General features: G+C 48.3%; 1 protein-coding gene across 1 annotated transcript in view; it reads right to left on the minus strand.

The window, feature by feature from the left end:
- The window catches only part of LOC121939111 (platelet-derived growth factor receptor beta-like), a 17024-nt gene extending 4392 nt beyond the window's left edge, over positions 1–12632 (minus strand). Inside the window, exons 1-24 of the mRNA XM_088088647.1 lie at positions 11922–12632; positions 11322–11413; positions 10268–10336; positions 10098–10192; positions 9504–9699; positions 9170–9430; positions 8222–8352; positions 8044–8125; positions 7897–7971; positions 7577–7760; positions 7376–7491; positions 7169–7280; positions 6613–6715; positions 6385–6493; positions 5819–5913; positions 5601–5733; positions 4536–4640; positions 4306–4410; positions 3420–3522; positions 1482–1603; positions 881–996; positions 659–781; positions 433–544; positions 96–195 (exon numbers count right to left, since the gene is read on the minus strand). Coding sequence (XP_087944773.1) covers positions 96–195; positions 433–544; positions 659–781; positions 881–996; positions 1482–1603; positions 3420–3522; positions 4306–4410; positions 4536–4640; positions 5601–5733; positions 5819–5913; positions 6385–6493; positions 6613–6715; positions 7169–7280; positions 7376–7491; positions 7577–7760; positions 7897–7971; positions 8044–8125; positions 8222–8352; positions 9170–9430; positions 9504–9699; positions 10098–10192; positions 10268–10325 — 2636 coding nt within the window. The 5' untranslated portion in view covers positions 10326–10336; positions 11322–11413; positions 11922–12632. The remainder of the gene's footprint in view (positions 1–95; positions 196–432; positions 545–658; positions 782–880; positions 997–1481; positions 1604–3419; positions 3523–4305; positions 4411–4535; positions 4641–5600; positions 5734–5818; positions 5914–6384; positions 6494–6612; positions 6716–7168; positions 7281–7375; positions 7492–7576; positions 7761–7896; positions 7972–8043; positions 8126–8221; positions 8353–9169; positions 9431–9503; positions 9700–10097; positions 10193–10267; positions 10337–11321; positions 11414–11921) is intronic.
- Positions 12633–18357: the final 5725 nt, after the last annotated feature.

Here is an 18357-nt window from a genome sequence, read left to right on the forward strand (position 1 = left end):
GTCAAACAGTCCACGTTTGACGATATTGGGAATTTACACATTTGACTCGTTCGAGGACACATGTAGGTTTGACAGCAGAGAGTTGAGGGACGTACATGTCCTCCGGAGCGTGTTCGGGTCGACTCATCCTGTAGCCGCTCTTCAGAGACGAGTAGAACTCCTGCGTCATCGGGACGTCCGGGTATGGGCTCCCACCTGGGACAAAACACACACAGTAGTGGGAGGACTGTGTATTGGTTTGTACTGGATTAGACTGGTTCATACTGGTTTAGACTGGTTCAGACTGGGTCAGACTGGTTTAGAATGGTTCAGACTGGAGCAGACTGGTTCATACAGGTTTAGACTGGTTTCGAATGGTTCATACTGGTTTAGAATGGTTCATACTGGGTCAGACTGGTTCATACTGGTTTAGACTGGTTCAGAGTGGTTTACCCAGAGAGAAGATCTCCCACAGCAGGACGCCGTAGGACCAGACGTCGCTCTGAGAGCTGTAGATGTTCTGGAAGATACTCTCTGGAGACATCCACTTCACGGGCAAGAAGCTCTGAGGGGACATCAAAGGGGACATGAGGGGGAACATGGGTGGGGACATGAGGCACCAAAAGACACATCTGCAGGTTTTTAGCTCTGACAATGAAACTGTTAAAGGTTCACTGACGTTTCCTCTGGCGACGTAGTCCCGGTCTTTGGTCAAATCTCGAGCCAAACCAAAGTCACAGATCTTCACCAGCTTCCCCTCACAGACCAGGACGTTCCTAGCCGCCAGGTCTCTGTGGACACACTGAGGACACGTAACACGCATCAACATCTCAACATGACGTGTCAAAACGCAACATCACTTGTCAACATGAACTAGTGATTTGCTGACGTGTGGTCATACATTTCTGGAAGACAGGAAGTCCATGGCCTGAGACACCTGGTAGGAGAAACTGAGGAGGTCGCTCAGACTGAGGACAGAAGAGTCACTGAGGAGGACAGGGGACGCCTCCTGCCGGTCTGAGAGACAGCCACAGGACCAGTTACATAACAGAGCGACAGACAGAGACATTATTGTGCAGGTGTTATATCAATAACCTCCTGAGACAGTTTTAGTTTTGCTGCAGCTCAAACTTACTTGTCCTAAACTCTGACCCGTTGTCCTCATTCAGAGACAGTTTTTGTGCTACCTAGTGGCAGCAAAAACATAATGGGACACTGAGACATAATTATCGTCTCGTTTGAGGACACCGCGACATAATTATCGTCTCGTTTGAGGACACCGAGACATAATTATCGTCTCATTTGAGGACACTGAGACTTAATTATCGTCTTGTTTGAGGACATTGAGACATGACTATTGTCTCGTTTGGGGACTTGATGTTCAGGTGTTGAAATAAACAGTTTCACATTTCTTTGAAAATAAAAATAATGTCTCTGTATGAGGACATTATTGTTTTCAGAGACTACTTCCTGTTCAATGACAAAGATTGTCCATGTCTCACCTGCCGCTGTGTACGGCGTCTCGTACACGACGGGTTCGATGTCGGCGTAGCTGAGCTCCTTCATGGCCACGTACTGAATGCTCTCCTCTTTATTCATGTCCATGTAACCCCCGTCACTGTCACTGAGGGACAAGGGACAACACAGAGACAGAGACAGAGACACCATGTTAGTATGAATTTTTATGATTATGCATCCTCCATAAGAAGTATGTATCTACCTTGAGTAAACACGTACGTATCCTCGAGTAAACACGTACGTATATTATAAAGTTATGAACGATGGATAACTGAGATGGACCAGAGCCAGTAAATTTACAAACACAAACACAAACAAACAAACACAAACACAAACACAAACACAAACACAAACACAAACACAAACACAAACACAAACAAACAAACAAACAAACACAAACACAAACACAAACACAAACACAAACACCAACACAAACAAACAAACAAACAAACAAACAAACACAAACACCAACACAAACAAACAAACAAACAAACACAAACACAAACACAAACAAACAAACACAGACAAACACTGACAAACACAAACACAAACAAACACAAACACAAACACAAACAAACACAAACACAGACACAGACACAAACACAAACAAACACAAACACAAACACAAACACAAACACAAACACAAACAAACAAACAAACACAAACAAACAGACAAACACAAACACAAACAAAAACACAAACAAACAAACACAAACAAAAATACAAACACAAACAAAAACACAAACAGACAAACACAAACAAAAACACAAACAGACAAACACAAACACAAACACAAACAAACAAACACAAACACAAACAAACAGACAAACACAAACAGAAACAAAAACACAAACAAACACAAACAAAAACACAAACAAACACAAACAAACACAAACACAAACACAAACACAAACAAACACAAACACAAACACAAACACAAACAAACACACGCCTCGTTCCTAAAGGAAGTCTCGTACCTGACATGTTAGTAACTGATACCAACCAGCTACGTCTCAGCGCTGTATGAGGACCTCTGCCTTTCTAAGTGATCGTGTCCACCAGCTTTCTATGTCCTGTGTCAGTCTGCGTTTGGTCTCGTCTCTGTCCGGCCGACCCGAGCGCTCGTTGTACTTGTCTTCATTTGTAATTTGTCGTCATCATAGTTCGTCTTTGTATTCATATTCGTTATATTGCGCTCATATCCGTTATAATTCGAATCATAATTGTATACTTTTTCTTTTGCTCGTCTTAAACGTTTCCTGAATGAAGCATCAACCAGTGTCTCCGTCCATCACAGAAAATCACCCTATCACACCATCAGCACAGACAGACAGAGACACCGTCAACACAGACAGACAGACAGACACCATCAACACTGAGACACAGACACTGTCAACACAGACAGACAGAGACACCATCAACACAGACAGACAGACACCATCAACACAAACAGACAGAGACACCATCAACACAGACAGACAGACACCATCAACACTGAGACACAGACACTGTCAACACAGACAGACAGAGACACCATCAACACAGACAGACAGAGACACCATCAACACAGACAGACAGAGACACCGTCAACACAGACAGACAGAGACACCATCAACACAGACAGACAGACACCATCAACACTGAGACACAGACACTGTCAACACAGACAGACAGAGACGCCATCAACACAGACAGACAGAGACACCGTCAACACAGACAGACAGAGACACCATCAACACAGACAGACAGACACCATCAACACTGAGACACAGACACTGTCAACACAGACAGACAGAGACGCCATCAACACAGACAGACAGAGACACCATCAACACAGAGAGACAGAGACACCATCAACACTGACACACAGGTGTGTGTGTGTGTGTGTGTGTGTGTGTGTGTGTGTGTGTGTGTGTGTTGACCTCTTGGTGTGTGTGTCTGTCTGTAAGAAGGTGTGTTTGTTCCTCTGTAGGTAGTTCACTAGGTCTCCATGACAACAGAACTCAGTGATCAGATAGACAGGACCTGGAGACAGACAGAGAGACAGACAGACAGACGGTCATCATTGTGCAGGGGTTACATTAATAACCTCCTGGGACGCTGCGTCCTCACATGAGGACATCAGGTTTTAGTTTTGCTGCAGCTCAAACTCCATCCTGCTGAACTCAGACCCGATGTCCTTGTGTCCCCTGGAATCACTGAGAACCTGTCCTAACCCGGAGACATCACCACCCGGGTCAAAGATGGACAGAAAAGAGACCATGGAGCAGCTTCTGTCCCCAGACTGGGAAACATACAAGTCCTCAACCTTCAACTCCAGAGATGGAGCAGGATTTGAGACGAATCTGAGTCTATGTTAAAATGACCAAAAAATCTACCTCAAACCTTGGTGAATTCAGGATTAATTTAGTTCAGGATTAGTGCTGGATTAGTTTGGGATTAGTTCAGGATTATTTTAGGATTAGTTCAGGATTACTTCAGGGTTACATTGGGATTTTCAGGATGAGATTTGGATTAGTTAAGGATTAAGGTGGAATTAATTCAGGATTTCATCAGGATTAATTTAGGATTAGCGTGGGATTAGTTCAGGGGTAGTTTGGGATTACTTCAGGATTAGTTGAGTATTAGTTGAGGATTATTTTGGGATTATCTGAGGATTGGTTGATGATTAGTTTGGGATAAACCTGGTATTAGTTGAGGATTAGTTCAGGATTAGTTTGGGATTAATTGAGAATTAATTGAGTATTAGTTGAGGATTAGTTGAGGATTGGTTGAGGATTACTTTATGATTAGTTTAGGGTAGCCCACCTCCTCTCGTGCACGCTCCCAGTAGGTTGACGACGTTCAGGTGAGGACCGAGATGAACCAAAACCTTCAACTCCGACATCAGTGATTGAACTGCACCACTGCTGGCTGAACACACACACACACACACACACACACACACACACACACACACACACACACACACTCACACAGGTTTGATTTCGGGACTGAAATTTTTTAAAAAATCAATAATCAGTCAGACTGATACTGACGTTTGACCATCTTCACGGCAGCTTTAGTTGAAGAATGAGAGTGAAAAAGACTAGAGATGGTTGCCTCGACAACACGACCGAACACACCTGAACCCAACACCTGACCTGGAGACACACAGACAGACAGAGAGACAAGGAGACAGACAGATAGACAGACAGTGAGACTCGTCACATGTTGCCTCTGCGTCAGTATCCTTCTGCGTCTGCATGTTACGCTCTAAATATCCTTCTGCGTCTGCTGCTGACGTTCCAGGATGCTGCTACCGTGACGTCAACATGAGCACACGGTGTGATGCACGCGGCCATGTTCAGGCAACAACAGCACGTGGCGACCAGCGCTGGGACGTCAACAAACACACGTTGGTTAGGACTGGAGGAAGGAGGCACATGGTAAGGTGGAGAAATAAAACATCACATTTAGACGGGAATAAAACACCAGACTGAAGGTCTGCCCTGTAGGGACCATTGTGTTTCTGATATCATGTCATTTCCAGCAGCGTTTCTACTGGTGCATCATGTGGATGTGAAAGGTGCCTTTTGACGACAGGATCATACACTAATACCACTAATGCTGAAGTGGTGGTATTTGAAAAGTTCAGAATAAGAACAGGCTGAACAGACAGACAGACTAAAGTTAGGATGAATTTCAGATTAAGGTAGGTTAAGATTAGCATTAGTTTAGGATTAAGGTCACATTAGTTGGCACATTAGCCGTCCATCTTCCTGGTTCCATAGTGCATCATTGTCTCAGGGTCACTCGTACCTGGTGTGGTCTCAGAGTATTACCCACCACCATGTTGTGTCAGAGTCCAGGATCATGGTCATGGTCAGGGTCAGGATCACAGGACCGTGGTCATGCTGCGTCTCAGAGCGTTTTCTCTGGGGTCATGGTGAGTCTCAGTGTTACCCAGCAGTATGTTTTTTCTGGTCATGGTCATGGTCAGAGTCACAGGGTCATGGTCAGGGTCATGTTGAGTCTCAGAGTGTTACCCTGCACTATGTTTTCTTTGGTCATGGTCATGGTCATGGCCATGGTCCGGGTCATGGTGAGTGTAAGAGTGTTACCCAGCACTATGTTTTCTCGTGGGACCTCCCAGGTGGGGCTGTAGGGCAGGTGGGCTGGGTCCAGGTAGGTGTACTGCTGCCCATCAGGACTCACGGACTCGATGACCTTCCAACGGACTTCATAACGAGGTTTCTGACAGACAGGAAGGACTCAGGTCACAAAAATAAAAGTCTCTACTGAAGGACTGACTGAACCTGAAGGTCGCCACGGGACTGACTTTTCTCCAGAGGACGATGAGGATGACGAGGAAGACCACGGCAAGGACCACCAGAACCAGAACCACCACCAAGACCGTGACCTGGGAAAGGAGAGCTGGAGACAGACAGACAGACAGTGAGAGACAGAGAGAGACAGAAAGAGTGAGACAGAGAGAGACAGACAGAGTGAGACAGAGAGACAGAGTTATTATGGCAGGCCAGTGGGTTTGAAGGGCACATCTTCTCTAAAAATCACCACATATTTTAAAAGAAAAAAAAGACAAGAGTCTTCAAGACTTTCATTAAAAAAAAGAATTTTGAAAGAAAAAAAAGCTAAAACGTTCTGAAGAAAAAAAATCTCCATTTTAGAAAATAAAATAAATTCCAAAACTTGCCAAAACAAACGGCAAACTTTTTAAGGTGAACACGCCTTAAAAACTGCGAGCCATCAGTTTGGAAGGCTGTAAAACTAAAACAAGATCCGTTTACAGCTGTACGTCCCCCTACTAAAGACAAAATATACAACATCAGTCCCTCCAGACAGACGGACAGAGAGACAGGCAGACAATTGTCCTGCAGTACCTACAGTTGGACAGGACTCTCATGTCTATAGCTCGGCGTCCTGCAGAGTTTTGGGCTTCACAACGAACAGCTGACAGCGAGCTGAGGCTCTGTAGAGTCAGCACACTGCGCACCTGCATAGGTGAGAGACACACACACACACACACACACACACACACACACACACAAGGCTGTCAATCATCCTCATACCATCTGATGATTATCTGATCACTCTGATGATGTCACTGGTTACCTGGGTGACGCCTCTCTCCTTCACCTCAGTGATGGTCTCCTGCAGAGCCACGCCCTCCAAGGCTGCTGATAGGCTCCTCCACCCACCTGTCACATTACTGCACCTGGACGAGACAAACACAGTGAGCATGGCAACATGCCAAACACACCGTGACTCCTCTGTGCATGCTGAGGTCTGTCATGGAGACACACAAGGCTCCATACTGGGACCACTTCTATTCACTTTACATCTGCTGCTCTGAGGCGACGCTGAGAAAACGCAGATACGTCTATCGATCACAGCAGGAGAAACCGATCAGTTAACCCTTAGAAATCTGCAGGGACATCAGTTTTATTGTACTATGGTCAGATGCCTTTAACACAAATTTAAACCTTTGAGACCGGAAAAAAAAGGTAAATACTCTCACGAAACACGGCAGAAGGAAATGAGCAAACTGCAAGAAATCAGTAACACATGACCAGAGAACAGAAAAAGATGTCCAAAAGAGAAGAAATATTCGAAAATTATCGATAGAAACTATAGTTATCTGTGTGTGTGTGTGTGTGTGTGTGTCTACCTGTGTGACCTGTGACAGGTGTACCAGCTGACAGATGGGGATGGAGCTCCCTCGCTGACACACAGCATCGTCTTACTGTCCGCCTCGGACAGAGACGTGATCCGGGGGGGCGCTGCGCACACACACACACACACACACACAGGTAAACACACACAGGTAAACACAGGTGAGCAGCTCATCCATCAGTCCTCCGTCTGTCCCTCTGACCTTTGACCTCCAGGTTGAAGACGACCTCTTGGATGTCGTCGTCGTTGGAAACGGTTGCGGTGTAACTTCCTGTCTGATCCATCTGGACTCGAATCAGTGTCAGCGTGCTCAGATACCTGCCAATCAATCAATCAATCAATCAATCAATCAATCAATCAATCAATCAGCAGCTGACCGCAGAGCTGTGAGTTTCTGATCTACCTGCTTTCTGTCAGGTGTGTGGTGGAGACAGAGCTTGTATCAGTGGCGAGGGTCTTGTTGTCTTTGGTCCAGAGGACAGCAGCGGCGGGGTGGGCGTCCACCTCCACAGTGAACTCCACTGTGTGGTGGAGGACAGAGGACACGTTTGTCTCACCTGACTGCCACAGGTAGACGTACCCCCGATCTGAGGAGACAGAGACACACCTTGACCTGTCCACCTGTCCTTCTGTCCTCCCGTCAACCTGTTTTCCTGTCCACCAGTCCATGTGTCCTCCTGTTTGTCTGTGTATGTCAGTGTGTGTTTGTGGGTGTGTACTCACCGAGGACGGTCACAGAGACGTTTTTCATCACTGTTCTTTCCTGCATCGTCTCCTGCACCACACACACATACACACCTGCAAGAAAGACACACAGGTTACCATGGTAACTGATACCTGTCCCCCCGTGCCGTCAGGACTCTCCGTTACCTGAGTCTGCCACGGTCGCCGCAGAGATGTTGACGAAGGAGCGGATCCGATTGGGTAGGAAGTCGGTCAGAGGCTCGACCTCCTAAAGCAGCACCACAGAAGAAGAACTTGAGACATCACACCACCATAGATGGACAGAGAGACAGAGACACAGACAGGTGGAGACAGAAACAGGTACCTGTCTGCGGGGAAAGTCCCAGGAGAAGAAAACCATCTCAGTATCTCTGACGGTACAGTTCACAGTGAGGACCTCACCCTGCTTCAGGACACTGCTGGACACCGTCATGTCCACCTCCATCACCTTAGGGACTGAGAGACAGACAGGTGAGACAGACAGGTGGAGACACCATGATGACGGAGCAGAAACTTTAGCTGCACTTTGACCAAAGACAGCGAAAGTTTGAGGGACGGCGTACAGAAGTCGTCCAGGTGATTGACGGCTGCAGCTGCTGAGTTTTCAGAGCCAGCGGAGAACAGAAAGAAGGAGACAGCTAGTCTAAAGCAGGCTCATGAAGACAAACGTCCCCCTGTGACCCGGAGGACAATCCAGCTTTCTCCTGTGGACTCCTGAGAACACTGAGTCCAACAGTCCCAGACCAGATGAATCTGCATACATGAAACATCTCCATAATCAGTCACTGATAAAAGTGTCCCTTGAGCCAGTTTCTTCCCAGCACGAAAAGAGAAACAGAATCTGTTTCTAAAACCGAAACCTTCACCATCAGAGGGGTTCAGTTTTTTACTTAAAGTAACATCTGATGGACATCACCAGCTTCGACCCTGAAAAGCATAATTTTGGTTCAAGCAGAATTAATTCTGAACTCACGGAGACTCTGAACCAGGTTAACATCAGCCTGCAGCTCCTGAATCTGTCCCACTAAAGACGGGATTGAACTAAACAGCACTGTGTCATCTGCATAAAAATGACTTTTTGTTTTTACATCATTGAAACCCAAATTATTGACATAAATTGTAAAAAAAAAAAAAAAAAAAAAAAACCCAACACGGACCCTTGAGTGACACCAGAGTGCAGAATATTCACTGTAGACCTGGACGCTTCATATTCTTTAGCTGCTTTTAAACCACTGAGCACATTAATCCCCTACCCTGACCCTGATGAACTCACCTACGATGCTGAAGACATAGTACACCTGGGACTCTGTCTCCTCGTCTTCACAGGTGGCCGAGCACACGTATGATGTGTCGTTAAGGCGTCCCGTGAAGCCGCGGCCTGGCTCGTATGTCGTCCCAGCAACCGGCGTCCTGCCGGGACGTTGGTACAGCGTGACGTTGAGCCGCGGGTCAGACACCACACAAGGGATGGTGTCTTCCTCCGACTCCTTCATCACCACACCTGGACCCAGTGGGACGAACCATTCCTCCGGACCTGAGGAGGGACAGACAGGATCAAGAGACCAGGTCTCACAGGGAGAAAGGACACGTGGTGGAAGTCACATCACCTTGACCAGGTATGAAGATGTCGACCTCTCTGCTCTGAAAGGACGATGCCTCCTCACAGGTGTACCTCCCAGAATTCCTCCAGGTGGCGTTGATGAGCTGCAGGACGCTGCTGGACCCCTGATTCTCCACGACAACCCCGTCCACCTGAGAGTCCAGAGGTAACCGCCATGTCACCTGACTCCACCCAGAACACACCTGCAGAGACAGACAGGCACCTGAGCACACCTGGAGAGACAGACAGGTACCTATAGAGACATACAGGTGCCTGCAGAGACACACAGGTGTCTGCAGAGACACACAGGTGCCTGCAGAGACAGACAGGTACCTATAGAGACATACAGGTGCCTGCAGAGACATACAGGTGCCTGCAGAGACATACAGGTGCCTGCAGAGACAGACAGGTACCTATAGAGACATACAGGTACCTATAGAGACATACAGTTGCCTGCAGAGACACACAGGTGCCTGTAGAGACAGACAGTTGCCTGCAGAGACACACAGGTGCCTGTAGAGACAGACAGGTACCTGCAGAGACATACAGGTGCCTGCAGAGACACACAGGTGCCTGTAGAGACAGACAGGTGTGTACTGACCACAGTGTAGTTGTCATTTGAGTTGAGCAGAATTTCAGAGGACGACGGCAGCAGCTCCAGAGACAAAACCCCATCAGGACAAACCAGGAGGACACCTGCACACAGACAGACAGGAAGTGAGACAGACAGGAAATGAGACAGACAGACAGACAGTCCAATATGTTACCTACCAAACAGGAAGTGCAGCACATTCAGACTTCCTGTCCGTCCTCTGGTCGATGCCATCATGGCTGCTGATCCTGACCACCAACAACAAGGAGACACGTCAAATTAAAAGTCCAAACATGATGTTTAAATGGAGAGACTAAAGGTGACTGTCGGATGTTTGTCGGCTGTTGGTCGGCTGTTGTTCGGATGTTTGTCGGCTGTTGTTCGGATGTTTGTCGGCTGTTGTTCGGATGTTTGTCGGCTGTTGTTCGGATGTTTGTCGGCTGTTTGTCAGCTGTTGTTCGGATGTTTGTCGGCTGTTGGTCGGCTGTTGGTCGGCTGTTGTTCGGATGTTTGTCGGCTGTTGTTCGAATGTTTGTGGGCTGTTGTTCGGATGTTTGTCGGCTGTTGGTCGGCTGTTGTTCGGATGTTTGTCGGCTGTTGTTCGGATGTTTGTCGGCTATTGTTCAGATGTTTGGTGACTCTGGTTAAATTTAAAGGTTTCAAAGATCCTAACCTTTATTTAACTGACATTTGTTGACAGTTTCTGCTGCAGAGAAGGCTTTTTCTGACATCCTGTCTGTTTGACAGGCAGAGCATGATGGGAAATGTAGTGTTTTTGGACAAGTTGAGGCTTTTATTATGAAATCTGTCTCAATGAAAGAGAAACAGTCTGTTAAAACATTCAGAGCGCCAAACGTTCGACCAGACCGCCACACATTCCTCTGAGAGAGAGTGTGTGTTACTGTGTGTGTGTGTCTGTGTGTGTGTTTTCACGGGAGGATTTGGGGTTTTCTGAATCCAGTCGACCAATCCCAACGTGTCCCTGGGGATTTTGGCCAATCAGAGGTCTCAGTGAGCGTGTGTGTGCCTGAGGAATGTTGGTCGACCACCGAAGAAGAAAATAAACAGGGAGGTATTTCCTGTGGGCAGCAGCAAGCGAGATGACGTTTTCAGCCAATCACAGTGCGGCAGCTTAGCGCCTGTTAAATCTGCCCCGATTTCAGTCCTGCAGGCACGCAGTGATGTCACTGATGATGTGTGTGTGTGTGTGTGTGTGTGCGCGTGCGTGCTCACCTGTCCGTCACTGCTCCATGTTGAAGGTTGTGTCCTGTGTCCTGATTGGTTGAGATCAGATGATTGACAGCTGTCAGTGTGACCTCGGTGACCTTCAGAGACACAAACATCAGGACTCTAAAGAGTCTGAACCAAAGACGTTTAATTTGTCCACTTTAGAATCTCTTCAGCTCGTTAATTCAAATGAAAGAAATGATGTGAAGATGAGCCGGAGGATTATTACGTTCAAATGTCTTAGAAACTCTTAACTTTTAAAAAATTATTAAATTTAAAAATGATGTCAAACCACTTTGGTGGTCTCAGGTCCCTGATGGTCTCAGGTCCCTGGTGGTCTCAGGTCGATGGTGGTCTCAGTCTGCAGTTCTAATCTGATCCTCCAATAAACAAACACATGCGTCTCCATTAGTGACGAGTTAAACGTCACCCGCAGTAACCTGAATGTCTCTGTGAGAGTCTGGGGACAGTATAATGTCCCCGGTGTCCTCTCTGTGTCCTCTCTACGTTCTCTCTGTGTCCAGAGTGTCCAGAAGACGTGGAGTCAACAGAATCAGAATCAGAGCGAGTTAAAGAAAGGTAGAAGAAGAAAAGATGAAAACAAACCTGAAACCTTCTGATGACGATGATGAAGCTCTTCTCCTTCTTCTCTTTTTCCCCTTCTCTTCTTCTTCTTCTCCTTCTCTTTTTCCCCTTCTCTTCTTCTTCTTCTCCTTCTTCTCTTTTTCCCCTTCTCTTCTTCTTCTTCTCCTTCTCTTTTTCCCCTTCTCTTCTTCTTCTTCTCCTTCTCTTTTTCCCCTTCTCTTCTTCTTCTTCTCCTTCTCTTCTTCTCCTTCTCTTCTTCTTCTTCTCCTTCTCTTTTTCCCCTTCTCTTCTTCTTCTTCTCCTTCTTCTCTTTTTCCCCTTCTCTTCTTCTTCTTCTCCTTCTTCTCTTTTTCCCCTTCTCTTCTTCTTCTTCTCCTTCTCTTTTTCCCCTTCTCTTCTTCTTCTTCTCCTTCTCTTTTTCCCCTTCTCTTCTTCTTCTTCTCCTTCTCTTCTTCTCCTTCTCTTCTTCTCCTTCTCCTTCTCTTTTTTCGTCCCCTCTGTTTTCTTCTGGTTTTTATCGTCCTCCTTCAGTCGGAGTTCATTCCAGACGGACGACGAATGGAAACCAGCAGACTGACTCACTGAGACAGAGACCGACAGAGACACCGAGAGACAGACAGAGAGACACACTGAGAGACGCAGAGACAGACGGGAGAGAGAGAGACACACACACACACACACACACTGAAAGACAGAGACAGAGACAGACTCAGAGAGTCCACGTCTGTTTTCAATCTGTCTCTCTGCTGCTCGCCCCCTCCTCTCTCTCTCTCTTACAAGAAGTGAACCCAGTCCAACACACACACACACACACACAGAAACACACACACACACACACACAGAAACACACACACACACACACACACACACACACACACACACACACACACACACACACAGACACACACACACACACACACACACAGAAACACACACACACACACACACACAAACACACACACACACACACACACACACACGCGCACACACACACAAACAAACACACACACAGACACACACACACACAGACACACACACACAGACACAGAGACACACACACAGACACAGAGACACACACACACAGACACACACACACAGACACAGAGACACACACACAGACACAGACACACACACACAGACACACACACACAGACACAGAGACACACACACACACACACACACACACACACACACACACACACACACACACACAGAGGTCTTTCTGTGAGTTTTCCACTCAGCTCAGTGTTTTGCAGTCGAGCTGATTAAGTGAAGTGCTGTGTGTGTGTGTGTGTGTCTGTGTGTGTGTGTTGTATGTATGTATACACACACTCATATTTTACTTATATATTCTATATATTTGTAATAATTTCTTATTCGTTTCTTTTACGTTTTACATAATTGCTTTTCTATGTTTAATCATATTTCCCTTAAACTTTTCACATATTCCAAATATATATTTTCTGTATTTTTAAACATATATTTCTTATATTTTTCACTTAATTTATGCATATATTTTATGTATTTTCTAACCGTTACCACCACCTTATAATTGTCACACATCTTAATCATTTATATAATTCAAATCATATTTCCCAAACATTTTAACATATCTTACTTTAATATTTTTAATTTTTATTTCTCTTGTATTTTTCTCACTCATATATTTTAGATTTTTAAATCTAAATTTTCTATAAATGTTTACATGTTTTTCTTATACATGTTATATATTGATAATCATATTTCCCTAAACATGTTTACCTGTTTTGTTTATATACTTTATCTATAATTAATCATGTTTTTTAAATATTGTACTCATACATTTTTATGTTTTTAAACATATCCCGGTTCAACGTTTCACGTATCTTCCTTCTATATTTTCTATAGTTTTAATCATATATTTCTTAAATTTTCAACATTTTAAAAATATATTTCTGTCCTTTTCCCGCCGCACATACATATTTTAAATATATTTAATATATTTTAATATTTACAATAGCTTTTGATCATATTTCTCTTTTTTAAAATAAACTTCTCATTCAAGGTGTCCTCAATTAGCTTGTTGTGTGTCCTGCTGTCCTCCTCAGCGCGTCTCTGACTCTCACCATGTCTTTGTCTCATCTGCAGTGGACCATCTGCCTGTCCACCTGTCCTGCTGTCCCCCTGTCCACTTGTCTTCCATTGTCCCCCTACTGGTTTGGATCCAGTGGTCTGCATCAAAGCCGTCTGTCCTCAGCAGGGACACAGAGGACACTGCCTGTCTCAGCTGACTGTGGTGGTAAAATGTCCGAGGGGACAGAGCTCAGAGTGTCTGTGATAGGACCTGTCCCAGAGGACGGCTGCAGCTCCCTGTCTTACTCCTGTTTGTCCAGAGGAGGTCGCTGTCCCCTTAATGGACAGAGATGCCTCATTGCTGCATCTGTCTCCTCCACTGTCCATGTTAAGTCAAAGACGTTCTCCCTGTCCCCCTGATAGACAGAGACATCCACACCGTCCTCCTGGTGGACAGAGACATCCACCCTTCAGCTCCTCAACCTCTTTAACCTGTCCCCGGCTGATAGAGAGGACACAGAGACATTTGTCCAGGATTCTTTAGCTGCAAGTTTGTCTGCACCATCATCCTCTTCCTGTATCCTCCTGTGTCCGCCTCCTTTGTCCTCCTCCTGTGTCCTCCTCCTGTGTCCTCCTGTGTCCTTCTCCTCCTCCTGTGTCCTCCTATGTCCTGCTCCTGTGTTCTCCTGTGTCCTCCTCCTTTGTCCTCCTCCTTTGTCCTCCTCCTGTGTCCTCCTGTGTCATCCTCCTTTGTCCTCCCCCTGTGTCCTCCTGTGTCCTTGTCCTCCTCCTGTGTCCTCCTATGTCCTGCTCCTATGTCCTCCTGTGTCCTCCTCCTGTGTCCTGCACCTGTGTCCTCCTCCTGTGTCCTGCTCTTGTGTCCTCCTCCTGTGTCCTCCTCCTGTGTCCTCCTCCTGTGTCCTCCTCTTGTGTCCTCCTCCTGTGTCCTCCTCCTGTGTCCTCCTACTATGTCCTCCTGTGTCCTCCTCCTGGGTCCTCCTCCTGTGTCCTCCTCCTGGGTCCTCCTCCTGTGTCCTCCTCCTGTGTAGTCTTCTTGTGTCCTCCTCCTGTGTCCTCCTCCTGTGTCCTGCTCTTGTGTCCTCCTCCTGTGTCCTGCTCTTGTGTCCTCCTCCTGTGTCCTCCTCTTGTGTCCTCCTCCTGTGTCCTCCTCCTGTGTCCTCCTCTTGTGTCCTTTTCATGTGTCCTCCTCCTGTGTCCTGCTCTTGTGTCCTCCTCCTGTGTCCTCCTCTTGTGTCCTCCTCCTGTGTCCTGCTCTTGTGTCTTCCTCTTGTGTCCTCCTCCTGTGTCCTCCTCCTGTGTCCTGCTCCTGTGTCCTCCTCCTGTGTCCTCCTCTTGTGTCCTCTTCATGTGTCCTCCTCCTGTGTCCTGCTCTTGTGTCCTCCTCCTGTGTCCTCCTACTATGTCCTCCTGTGTCTTCTTCCTGGGTCCTCCTCCTGTGTCCTCTTCTTGTGTCCTTCTCCTGTGTCCTCCTCCTGTGTCCTCCTACTATGTCCTCCTCCTGGGTCCTCCTCCTGTGTCGTCTTCTTGTGTCCTCCTCCTGTGTCCTCCTCCTGTGTCCTCCTCTTGTGTCCTGCTCTTGTGTCCTCCTCCTGTGTCCTGCTCTTGTGTCTTCCTCTTGTGTCCTCCTCCTGTGTTCTGCTCTTGTGTCCTCCTCCTGTGTCCTCCTCCTGTGTCCTCCTCCTGTGTCCTCCTACTATGTCCTCCTGTGTCCTCCTCCTGTGTCCTCCTACTATGTCCTCCTGTGTCCTCCTCCTGGGTCCTCCTCCTGTGTAGTCTTCTTGTGTCCTCCTCCTGTGTCCTCCTCCTGTGTAGTCTTCTTGTGTCCTCCTCCTGTGTCCTCCTCCTGTGTCCTGCTCTTGTGTCCCTCCTCCTGTGTCCTGCTCTTGTGTCCTCCTCCTGTGTCCTGCTCTTGTGTCCTCCTCCTGGGTCCTCCTCCTGTAGTCTTCTTGTGTCCTCCTCCTGTGTCCTCCTCCTGTGTCCTCCTCCTGTGTCCCTCCTCCTGTGTCCTCCTCCTGTGTCCTCCTCCTGTGTCCTCCTGCTCCTGTGTCCTCCTCCTGTGTCCTCCTCTTGTGTCCTCCTCCTGTGTCCCTCCTCCTGTGTCCTCTTGTGTCCTCCTCCTGTGTCCTCCTCCTGTGTCCTGCTCTTGTGTCCCTCCTCCTGTGTCCTGCTCTTGTGTCCTCCTCCTGTGTCCTGCTCTTGTGTCCTCCTCCTGGGTCCTCCTCCTGTGTCGTCTTCTTGTGTCCTCCTCCTGTGTCCTCCTCCTGTGTCCTCCTCTTGTGTCCTCCTCCTGTGTCCTCCTCCTGTGTCCTCCTCCTGTGTCCTCCTCCTTTGTCCTCCTGTGTCCTCCTCCTCTGTCGTCCTCCTTTGGTGTCCTCCTGTGTAGTCCTCCTGTGTCCTCCTCCTGCGTCCTCCTCCTGTGTCGTCTTCTTGTGTCCTCCTCCTGTGTCCTCCTCCTGTGTCCCTCCTCCTGTGTCCTGCTCTTGTGTCCTCCTCCTGTGTCCTCCTCCTGTGTTCTGCTCTTGTGTCCTCCTCCTGTGTCCTCCTCCTGTGTCCTCCTCCTGTGTCCTCCTCCTGTGTCCTCCTGTGTCCTCCTCCTGTGTCCTCCTACTATGTCCTCCTGTGTCCTCCTCCTGGTTCCTCCTCCTGGGTCCTCCTCCTGTGTCGTCTTCTTGTGTCCTCCTCCTGTGTCCTCCTCCTGTGTTCTCTTCTTGTGTCCTCCTCCTGTGTCCTCCTCCTGTGTTCTCCTCTTGTGTCCTCCTCCTGTGTCCTGCTCTTGTGTCCTCCTCCTGTGTCCTCCTCCTGTGTCCTGCTCTTGTGTCCTCCTCTTGTGTCCTCCTCCTGTGTCCTCCTCTTGTGTCCTCCTCCTGTGTCCTCCTCCTCTGTCCCTCCTCCTGTGTCCTTCTCTTGTGTCCTCCTCCTGTGTCCTCCTCCTGTGTCCTCCTCCTGTGTCCTCCTCCTGTGTCCTCCTCCTGTGTCCTCCTCTTGTGTCCTCCTCCTGTGTCCTGCTCTTGTGTCCTCCTCCTGTGTCCTCCTCCTGTGTTCTGCTCTTGTGTCCTCCTCTTGTGTCCTCCTCCTGTGTCCTGCTCTTGTGTCCCTCTTCCTGTGTCCTCCTCTTGTGCCCTCCTCCTGTGTCCTCCTCCTGTGTCCTCCTCCTGTGTCCTCCTCCTGTGTCCTGCTCTTGTGTCCTCCTCCTGTGTCCTGCTCTTGTGTCCTCCTCCTGGGTCCTCCTCCTGTGTCGTCTTCTTGTGTCCTCCTCCTGGGTCCTCCTCCTGTGTCGTCTTCTTGTGTCCTCCTCCTGTGTCCTCCTCCTGTGTCCTGCTCTTGTGTCCTCCTCCTGTGTCCTGCTCTTGTGTCTTCCTCTTGTGTCCTCCTCCTGTGTCCTCCTCCTGTGTTCTGCTCTTGTGTCCTCCTCCTGTGTCCTCCTCCTGTGTCCTCCTCCTGTGTCCTCCTACTATGTCCTCCTGTGTCCTCCTCCTGGGTCCTCCTCCTGTGTCCTCCTCCTGTGTAGTCTTCTTGTGTCCTCCTCCTGTGTCCTCCTCCTGTGTCCTCCTCTTGTGTCCTCCTCCTGTGTCCTCCTCCTGTGTCCTCCTCTTGTGTCCTCCTCCTGGGTCCTCCTCCTGTGTAGTCTTCTTGTGTCCTCCTCCTGTGTCCTCCTCCTGTGTCCTGCTCTTGTGTCCTCCTCCTGTGTCCTGCTCTTGTGTCTTCCTCCTGGGTCCTCCTCCTGTGTCGTCTTCTTGTGTCCTCCTCCTGGGTCCCTCCTCCTGTGTCCTCCTTCTTGTGTCCTCCTCCTGTGTCCTCCTCCTGTGTCCTCCTCCTGTGTCCTGCTCTTGTGTCCTCCTCCTGTGTCCTGCTCTTGTGTCCTCCTCCTGTGTCCTCCTCCTGTGTCCTCCTCCTGTGTCCTCCTCCTGTGTCCTCCTCCTGTGTCCTCCTCCTGTGTCCTCCTCCTGTGTCCTCCTGCTCTGTCCTCCTGTGTCCTCCTCCTGTGTCCTCCTCCTGTGTCCTCCTCTTGTGTAGTCTTCTTGTGTCCTCCTCCTGTGTCCTCCTCCTGTGTAGTCTTCTTGTGTCCTCCTCCTGTGTCCTCCTCCTGTGTCCTGCTCTTGTGTCCTCCTCCTGTGTCCTGCTCTTGTGTCCTCCTCCTGTGTCCTCCTCCTGTGTCCTGCTCTTGTGTCCTCCTCTTGTGTCCTCCTCCTGTGTCCTCCTCTTGTGTCCTCCTCCTGTGTCCTCCTCCTGTGTCCTCCTCCTGTGTCCTCCTCTTGTGTCCTCCTCCTGTGTCCTCCTCCTGTGTCCTGCTCTTGTGTCCTCCTCCTGTGTCCTCCTCCTGTGTCCTCCTCCTGTGTCCTGCTCTTGTGTCCTCCTCTTGTGTCCTCCTCCTGTGTCCTCCTCC

The sequence above is a fragment of the Plectropomus leopardus genome, chromosome 15 (genome assembly GCF_026936395.1).
Source record: "Plectropomus leopardus strain MGB_pleo_1.0 chromosome 15, ASM2693639v1, whole genome shotgun sequence".
Lineage (NCBI taxonomy): Eukaryota > Metazoa > Chordata > Actinopteri > Perciformes > Serranidae > Plectropomus > Plectropomus leopardus.